At 42.6% G+C, this 9,907-nt stretch overlaps 2 protein-coding genes across 2 annotated transcripts in view; both read left to right on the top strand.

Moving 5' to 3' along the window:
• Window positions 1–51: 51 nt before the first annotated feature.
• Window positions 52–3,416, top strand: LOC125003548 (E3 ubiquitin-protein ligase TRIM21-like). The gene is made up of 2 exons (XM_047577541.1): window positions 52–814; window positions 1,656–3,416. The coding sequence occupies exon 2, from the start codon at window positions 1,658–1,660 to the stop codon at window positions 3,338–3,340; it is 1,683 nt and encodes a 560-aa protein (XP_047433497.1). The 5' UTR covers window positions 52–814; window positions 1,656–1,657; the 3' UTR covers window positions 3,341–3,416.
• A 2,208-nt stretch (window positions 3,417–5,624) lies between these two features.
• The window catches only part of gtpbp2b (GTP binding protein 2b), a 12,988-nt gene continuing 8,705 nt past the window's right edge, over window positions 5,625–9,907 (top strand). The window contains exons 1-4 of the mRNA XM_047577531.1: window positions 5,625–5,984; window positions 7,050–7,076; window positions 8,218–8,402; window positions 9,761–9,872. Coding sequence (XP_047433487.1) covers window positions 5,799–5,984; window positions 7,050–7,076; window positions 8,218–8,402; window positions 9,761–9,872 — 510 coding nt within the window. The 5' untranslated portion in view covers window positions 5,625–5,798. The remainder of the gene's footprint in view (window positions 5,985–7,049; window positions 7,077–8,217; window positions 8,403–9,760; window positions 9,873–9,907) is intronic.

Genomic DNA, 9,907 nt, shown 5'->3' with positions numbered 1-9,907 from the left:
ACACATATAGAATAAAATTAAAAATGAAATAACATAAAAATGTTAAAACACAAAATAGATGTAAGATGCAGACTTTTGTACAGCCACAGCTCTGAGGCAGTAAGGGTGAATCCCCATTTATTTTGTGTTATATTCATTTTGATCCATTTTCTCCTGTTTTTGTGAGCGTAGGGAATCAGGTTTTCATTTTGTAATTTTGTTTGTTTCCTTGTTTCCTCCCAAGGCTACGCAGACTGGTTGAGAAGTCAGTTTCGTTTTATTTATTATTTTATCCTGAAGAGTAACTTCCCTTTATTTTTGTGACTTTGTGCTTTGGTCAGTGAGTCCGTATCACTCTGTAAACAGCACAACAACAATGGAAAATAGAGCAAATAAGTAAACAAAAGCAACATTGCAATAATAAATATAAAAACTGCACCAATAGGGAAATGTAGGCTCGTTAATTGTCAGTCAGTAGCCCTGGTAGTTTCTCTTCCGTGCACCGACGCATTTAACTAACGGAGTCAGTTCCAGCTGTGAGATACTGCGGTGATACTAGGATTTGAGTATCGAACTCCATATCCACCTTTTACTCCAGGTGAGGGTGGAGACGCTTCTGTCGCGCGCAGACTTGGGGAGAAGCTGCACTCGCGTGAATTCTGCGACGAGTAATTTTAGGACATAGACGGAAAAACTGTAAGTATCGAGCTCAGCGCGTTAGTATCGAGCCGATACCTATGCTGACCTTGGTATCGATATTTAGATCGATACGCCCAGCTCTACTGCACAGACCCTCACTTCACTGTGTCCTCCTCCACAGAAGCCTCATATTCTGGTGAGTAACCTGCAGCTGATCGTGTCTCTGGCCTGTAATAAGTCAGGAAACCTCGTCCTGTTCAGCTGGAGGCTGGTTCAGACCGCTGCCTCCAACCTTTAACAGTAGTAAGTTCCTAACCAAGTAGGAAGTAACCGGCACCGAAGTTTTCTGAGTAAACGAAACTTAGCAACATGTGGACTGTTGTTTTATTAACACGATTTCGCTCATTTAGTAAAATAAAATACCTAATAAAATAAATTGAGAACAAAGATCCATGCAAACACACTGAAAAACACAGTTTAATGAATTATATATAACTGTTTATATAAAGCTGTGTTACCTTCACAGTTAACGACAAAGCACCAGCTGTTAATTTAAGTTCACTTTTAAATTCCTACCCCTGTTTATCTATTCAGTTATTATATACATGTATATGTATGTATATATATACATATAAACATACATACATATGTGTGTGTGTAGATAGATTGATTGATTGATTGATTGATTGATTGATTGATTGATAGATAGATAGATAGATAGATAGATAGATAGATAGATAGATAGATAGATAGATAGATAGATAGATATAGATATGTGAATGAAGGGGGCGTGGCATGACACCTGTCAATCACTTACAAGAATTGAACGCTGGGCCCATTTAGAGATATCCTTTTTATTTTGACTTTTTGGTGCCGTGGTCAGAGCGACGCATCTTTTCACTGATTTTACTTTAAATTAATAAAGCATGAAGCGGTTGCAGGTTGCATTGACAATAATACATGTTCATATTCAAACATCAGTAAAACCATGAATGATGTTCCTGTAAAAAGCCGTTGGCTGCCTGTGTTTTTTCCAGACATGTCCACCAAGCCGCCGTGTGAAGATCAGTTCCTCTGCTCCATCTGTCTGGATGTGTTCACCGCTCCGGTCAGCACACCGTGCGGACACAACTTCTGCAAACAGTGCATCACTCAGCACTGGAGCATCAACCTCAAATGCCAGTGTCCGCTATGCAACGAAGTGTTTCGCCACAAGCCCCAGCTGAGGGTCAACACCTTCATCTCGGAGCTGGTTGAGCAGTTCAAACACGAAGCTCAGCAGAAAACCAGCAGCAGCTCAAAGCAACAAGTTGCGCGCCCCGGAGACGTTGCCTGTGACGTGTGCACCGGAGCTAAGCTGAAGGCGGCGAAGTCCTGCCCGGTGTGTCTGGTCTCCTACTGCCAGACTCACCTGGAGCCTCACCTGACGGTGTCCAGCCTCCAGAGGCATCAGCTGATCCACCCTGTGGACGACCTGGACGCCCGGATGTGCAGGAAGCACGACAAACCTCTGGAGCTGTTCTGCAGGAGCGAGCAGAGGTGCATCTGCATGTTCTGCTCCGTTTTAGACCACAAGGCGCATGAGGTCGTTCCTCTGAAAGAGGAATACGAGGTGAAGGAGGCGGAGCTGGAGAAGACGGCGGTCGAGATCCAGCAGATGATCCAGAAGAGACGACTGAAGATCGAGGAGATCCAGGAGATGGTGATGATGAGTGAAGACGCCGCAGACAGAGAGAAAGTAGAAGTTGTCCAGGTCTTCTCCGCTCTGATGGCGTCTGTTGAGAGAGGCCTGAACCAGCTCGTCGAGCGGATCGAGGAAAGGCAGAGGAAGGTGGTGCAACAGGCCGAAGGCCTCATCAGAGACCTGGAGCAGGAGGTGTCTGAGCTGATGAGGAGGAGCTCTGAAGTGAAGCAGCTCTGGGGCTCTGAAGACCACTTCCACCTCCTCCAGAGCTTCTCCTCCCTGGAAGCTGCTCCACCCACTAAAGACTGGACCAACGTCAGCATCCGTCCACCGTCCTACGAGGGGGCTGTGGTGGCGGCCGTGGCTCAGCTGCAGGAGGCGCTCGGTAAAGACATGAATCAGCTGTTTGAGGCCGAGCTGAGGAAGGTCCAGCGGTTTGAAGTGGACGTGACTCTGGATCCCGACACAGCGAATCCAGCTCTGATCCTGTCTGAGGACGGGAAAGCAGTCAGCCACGGCGACACGCAGGGCGACCTGCCCGAGAACCCAGAGAGGTTCTCCTACTACGCTTACGTTCTGGGGAGGCAGAGTTTCTCTTCGGGCAGGTTTTACTTCGAGGTTCAGGTTAAAGGGAAAACCCGGTGGAGTTTAGGAGTGGCCCGAGAGTCCATCAGCAGGAAGGGGCTCATCGCGCTGAGGCCTCAGAAAGGCTGCTGGATGCTGAGCCTGAGGAACGACAGCGAGTACAAAGCTCTGGCTCGGCCCGTGGTCAGCCTGTCCCTGAGGTCCCGTCCCCAGAAGGTGGGGGTGTTTGTGGATTATGAGGACGGTCTGGTCTCCTTTTACGACGTGGACACTGCAGCTCTCATCTACTCCTTCACCGACTGCAACTTCTCCGACAAACTTCACCCATTCTTTGGTCCCGGGATGAACGACGGGGGCAAGAACAAGGACCCCCTCATCATCTGCCCCGTCAATCAAACGCCGAACCCGCTTCACGAGACCCGGACAGACAGACATGATGTTACAAACGAGTGAATAAATGATCATTTCATGAATATCATTTAAAATGTGAAACGTGTTCCTTACAGAGCAGGAAAAATAAAGGACGTTTAACGCAACGAAACACTGTGTCAGTCTCAGTTTGATTCAAATACAGCAGGAAAAAGAAATGCATCCTAAAATAAGACGTCCTGCACTAAATCTGACCTGGTGACTGATGTGACGTTGAAACAGCATCAGAGAGTTTGGTTTTAGTCTCGAAAATAAATCAGAGTTTATTGATTCATTTTTGAGTTAAAAGGGAAATATGCTAGATAAGTAAATTCACCTTTTTGTCCGTTAATATGTGAAATAACTGTGACATAACCTACTGTTTATGGATGCTCTGGATCAGTATTTGAGGAAACTGGACACTGTGTACCACCACTGAGCTTTGTGGTTTTATTACTGGTTGCATCTATCGTGTACATCCCCGTTCCTTATATGCACTCACAAACTGTTCATCTTTGCATTGGCTGATTTTTATTTATAAATCTCTTCTTGGGCTTCTGCCTACATATTTGTGTCTTCACATGTGTAGAAACCTCAGCCAATATGACGTCTGCTCTCAGGACCTCGTACGGATGCGGGTCCTGAGAGTCAGAACTGATCCGGGCAAAAAGGCCTTTAAAGTTTCTAACCCGTCCGCCTGGAATGAGGCAGAAGGACTTGAAATCGACAGCACATTTCTCTGCCAAGTTGATCACATGAGAATTACAGCCACAGTCTGACAACAGCTACAATTCAGCAGTAATGATTTAATCTCCTTTTCAAAATCTCCAGTTAAACAGATAAACTCCATCCCTGCTTTATAAAGGTTATCAAGGCTATTAAACACTACTGTCATCCAGCTACGGTGCTACATATATAAATTATATATAAATATATGTATTTATTCATGTATTAATAACATCTTCACACTTTATTCTTACTTTGTGAACCTCCTCCGGGTGAATCCCTTTGACCCGTCCCAGTGAAAGTGTGATGATGGTGAACAGACTTGAACCTGATGCTGATGCTGAGGAGAGAACTAGTGATGGGAAGTTTGGTTCATTCCTGAGACTCGATTCTTTCACCACGACTCCCCAAAAGAAGAGCTAACTCTTTATTTAGCATAACTACCTACTACACACTCTGGTTTTACTCAGTCCGTCCCTCGCTTTGCTTTCACATCCTGGTGTGATCATGAGTCCTCACGTGAAGCATCTGCAGCAGAACGACTGTGAACGTGTCTCAGTTTGTCCAAGTAGCGTTAGCGTTAGCACCAGCTGATCCGGTAGTGACAGGCAGCAGAACCAACCCATAAAGATGGAAGACGCTAAACAGCACGTTGGTCCTCTCCATGGGACATTTGAGGACAAAGACACCAAGAGGGACCAGTGGAGACACATAAAGTATCATCACACTCTGCAGGAAGGAGTTTTCTTTCCAGCTTCAAACAGCACATGAACCAAGCCAAGCATACGTTAGTCTGGGATTCTGCTAGCACTTGGGCTAACGCAGCTAACAGCTGGAGACAAACCAAGACAAACCAAGACAAAGACAAGCTGCCAATATGTGTCCACTCCTGCAAGTTAGTTTGTCTTAGCAGCAACAGGGACACATTCATGTGGACAAATGTTGGTTAAAAAAAGACAAAACAAAGTTGATGGGTTGTTGAAAGTGTTGAAGGTGCAGATATATTTTATTCTTCCTAGAGACTAAACATGAACATGTTTACTGATCCCCACGGGGAAATGATGTTGTCACACAAGATAAGAAAAGAACATATATGAACAAGACATAGACATAAGAATAAGAATGAAATAAAACTAGAATGAGGTAGAGATAAAAAACTATTTTATCGCTATTTACATGTAAATAAAACACTTACAACATTAACATGTCTTGTGTGCAGATCATTAACCATTAAAGACGTGTAAATGAATTAAAGACCATTAAAGTAGTGATATTTAATCATGATTAATCGAAATTAATCCACAGTAATCCTGAGATAAATCTGATTAAAAATTTGCTCTAGTTTTTTATTTATTTTTAAATTTCTTATTGTAGTTGTCCTTCTACTTCCTTTATTTAACTCACGCATGTTGTCTTATGACTCTATGGCTGCATTATATTATTATTTTTTTAAAATAATCATTAAAAATAAAACAACAACATCGGGGAATCGGCTCTGACTCGATGGGAATCGACTCTCTGATTCGCCACCAAGAATCGACTCTTTTACGCATGACGCATGACTGGAGCCAGAGAGAGAGAGCATCCTCCTCCTCCTCCTCCTCCTCCTCCACCTCCTCCTCCTCCTCCTCTGCAGGTTTCACGCGGACGCACCGTGTGCTCCAGCAGATGTGATGTTACAAACAAGAACACTACTGTTTTTGCTGGATGTTGTGTCTGTGCCGTGAGGTGAGAGCTCCCACACATCCTCCAGCTCCGCGCGGCCTCCGGCTCCAGGATGGTGGATCTGTCCGGAGGTGGCGCAGCGTCGCCCGGACTCAGCCGACACGGAGGACCGGGCTCCGGGAGCACCGGCAAGAAGACGACGAAAAAGTCTCGAACGAGAAGAGGCAAGCGAGGCAGGAGGAGGAGGAATAAAAAGAACAGGAACAACAAAACACCGCCTCCATATTTACCGCCGGAGGTAGATACCCCCCCCCCCCCCCTTTAGCCCCGGGGATTAACCGGACAGCTAACCTAAAGCTAACCTCCTCTACACGCTATTTACACGAATAAACTGTCTGTAACAGGTTATAAGAAGAAAACCATCTTTATATGAGCTTTGCTTGAGCCGTAGTTGCCTATTATCTCTCTCCCTCTGTCGCTGTCGTCTGGAGAAACGTCACGCCAAACTCCACTCAAATATCTGGCAATTTAAGTAATTTCTTCTGAATCATCAAAACAAACGTCTACAAACGCGGACTTGTTACAAATTATTATGTAATAATAGCTATTTAAAAATTCGGCATATGATTTAGTAAGATCTTCATTTTCTTTTATCTTTTTTTTTAGCCTCCAGTTGTGGTAGTTCATGGCTTTCAGCTGTAAGAGCTTTTAGCTAACGTTACAGCTTGAGTTGTTTTCGGTTGAAGAAATCTGGAAAGATATAGAAATCATCATCAAATATGCAACTAAATGTATGCCGAATTGAGAAGCTAATCCTGATGATGCAGGAATTCATCAAAGAGAAGGACTTGACATTAAGTAACTACAACTTTAGCCGAATAAACCTTAAATTGCAGAAATATTAAATGACATTTGGTTCACATTACCTGATGCTAGACAATATAAATAATCATACCTGTGAGAAAATTGCACTTCTGGTTGAAAAGGCAGAATCTGAGGTAATGATTCCTTTGTAGAAGGATCAGCTCATTATTTGGCATCAGTTTCAGGTCCAACACATGAAATGTTTGCACTGGTGATTCATAACAAAATACATTTAATACAAACTCTTCTCCTAAATGAGACTTGAAATACAAAGTGATGATGTGGATGTTTTATCCAAAGTGAGCAAACAGTCTAAAGGAAAGAAACATTTGTTGCACATGTGACTCGGACACTGCAGATGTTTATGTCCTGGTTGGTTCATGCATCAGATTCTGAACCTGCAGCATCATGAACATCTGGTCCTCTATTAACTCTATTAACTCTGTTAACTCTATGAACTCTATTAACTCTATTAACTCTTCTCTGTTTCTGTTTCCAGGCCGAAGAAGGAAACATCGAATATAAGGTAACAAACTCATCTCCTGCTCTGATTCAGTGTCATGATTCAGTAGAAACTATTCTATCATACTTTAGTGTAAACGTCCTGTAGGTTGTTGTCAATACTTTGTGTCCCAGTCGTCCAGGTGAAATAATCTCTAGTCTGTCTCGTACTTCACCAGTAGAATTTATTTCAGAAATGTTTTTGTGTTTTATTTGATTCTGTGCGTTGGCATCTCACATTCTTCATATGTCTTCATGCTGTTATTTTATTGTATTTGTTTTTCCTTACGGTTCTGGTTCTGGTTCTGGTTCTGAGCAGCAGAACACACTGTCACAGTGGTTTATTGTTTATGAAATTGTGTCCTCGTGCGTGGACGTTAAGTTTTATTGTGGCAGTGGATTCGTTCTGCAACCGTTCACGGGACAAAAGTGCAAAAATGTGCAAAACCTCATCAGATTTCCCAGTTGAAACCAGTTTATTTGTGTTTATTAACTTTTCTAGTTTAATACACAAACATAACAAATTCTACCAAACTTCACTGATCAGCGAAGCCACAGCCATGTTCAGTTATATTTTGTTACATATTGGGGACTTAATCCCCGTGTCCACATAAGAGGACATCATTTTTAAAGATTAGTTTTTATACTTTTATGTCCTAATAATGATCTCAAATAACTTGGAGTCACAAAATCAGTCTTTGTAACTAATCTATTGATAAATAAATCTTGTTGTCAGATGATTAATCAACGTAATTATTAGAAATGTTCTCATCCTTTTATAAGAATCTTAAATAGCTAAGAGAAGATTTGGATTTGATGGACGTAGTGGACGGATCATTTTGGACATTTGAAGGCATCACATTTAATTTTGACACTTTGTCAGATTATTATTATTTTACTATTTATGAAAATGACCAACAGATTCATACAATGAGCTGCTTATTAACGAGCACTTATTAATATTCACACACAGACCGTGTGTTTGCATCGAGGTGAAATCTAAAGAATAAACCATTACGCTGTGAATATGTTCTCAGAGGATCTGACGTCTCCTCGTCCTTTTGGAAACTATTAAATATGTTTCTTCAGATTTTAAGTTGACAGAAAAGAGAAGGTGAGATTGAGATCATCCTCCTCTGACCTCTGACCTCTGACCTCCGCTGTAGTTGAAGCTGGTGAACCCGACCCAGTATCGCTTCGAGCATCTGGCCACGCAGCTGAAGTGGCGTCTGCAGGAGGGACGCGGCGAGGCCGTCTACCAGATCGGGGTGGAGGACAACGGCCTCCTGGTGGGACTGACGGAGGCCGACATGAAGGCCTCGCTCCGGACCCTGAAGAGGATGGCAGAGAAGTGGGTCACCACCACACTTTTTATTTCACTTCCCTGATCAGTTTAAGGACGGCGTGCGCTTACATCAACACTCTCAACCCTTATGTCCTCCTCAAACTTCACACGCACAAAGAAACTGCCATAAAATCCTCATACTTCAATATTTCTTACTTATTACCTTTGTTTTCATGAATCACTTGAACAACTTCAGACCTGCTCAAAACTACCAATATTTCAAGAGTTTTCAGGATTTTAAACCTTTAAATGTCTGAACATACCAAGTTTTAAATGACAAAAAATAAATTATTTCCCTAAAATAAACAGTAGGATGATGGGACTTTGGTGGTAATTTTAGTCTTGGATATGTCAAATATTAGCATTAAAATGACTTTGATTGCATTAGTATCATGAACATGCCCCATCGACTTCCATTATAACTTTTAATCTGGCTGCCATTCCAGTATAAAACCAAGCATTCTGTGATCATAACGTTTCATGTAGAAGAAAACTAGTGATATTTGACATTTTTACTGTATTTGATCAGATTCAACCATTTTCTCATTGTAGGTCGATGCATGAAATTCTTGTAAATTTCCCATTTATTATAATGGAGCCATAGACTATGGTGTTCAACAACTTCGTTCAGATTTGTCCATGATGACGTCTTCAATTAAAACTAATACATGTCTGTCACTGACCTGAGAACAGACGCCTCATGTGCTCCACACTGTTACCTGCAGATATGTACAGTCTGTATAAAACCAGGCTCAGATACGTACAGTCTGTATAAAACCAGGTCAGATATGTACAGTCTGTATAAAACCAGGCTCAGATATGTACAGTCTGTATAAAACCAGGCTCAATGAGCAGATATGTACAGTCTGTATAAAACCAGGCTCAATGAGCAGATACGTACAGTCTGTATAAAACCAGGCTCAGACATGTACAGTCTGTATAAAAACAGGCTCAGATATGTACAGTCTGTATAAAACCAGGCTCAATGAGCAGATATGTACAGTCTGTATAAAACCAGGCTCAGGCTCAGATATGTACAGTCTGTATAAAACCAGGCTCAGATATGTACAGTCTGTATAAAACCAGGCTCAGATATGTACAGTCTGTATAAAACCAGGCTCAGACATGTACAGTCTGTATAAAACCAGGCTCAGGAGCAGATATGTACAGTCTGTATAAAACCAGGCTCAGGAGCAGATATGTACAGTCTGTATAAAACCAGGCTCAGGATTATTCCCTGGTTGGTAGGTGATAGTGGAGCAGGTGTTTCTCTGAACCAACTGACTGAAGAGTGTAAATTAAAATACGTTTGTACTCAAAGCTCTGAAAACTTCAGGCTTTGATTTCTCTTCCTTCCTCCTCAGAGTCGGAGCCGACATCACCCTCCTCAGAGAGAGGGAGGTGGACTACGACTCGGACAGAAACACTCGTAAGATCGCAGAAGTCCTCGTCCGTAAAGTTCCTGATGACCAGCAGGTGAGAGTCCGGCCTCCAGCCTCTGTGCTGTGTTA

This window comes from Mugil cephalus, chromosome 2, assembly GCF_022458985.1.
Source record: "Mugil cephalus isolate CIBA_MC_2020 chromosome 2, CIBA_Mcephalus_1.1, whole genome shotgun sequence".
Lineage (NCBI taxonomy): Eukaryota > Metazoa > Chordata > Actinopteri > Mugiliformes > Mugilidae > Mugil > Mugil cephalus.
Note: the sequence above shows the minus strand (reverse complement) of the source record. Positions and strands in the feature narration are given on the sequence as shown.

What these genes read in the sequence shown, in the direction of transcription:
- LOC125003548 (XM_047577541.1), top strand. Translation starts at nt 1,658, where the DNA reads ATGTCCACCAAGCCGCCGTGTGAAGATCAGTTCCTCTGCTCCATCTGT.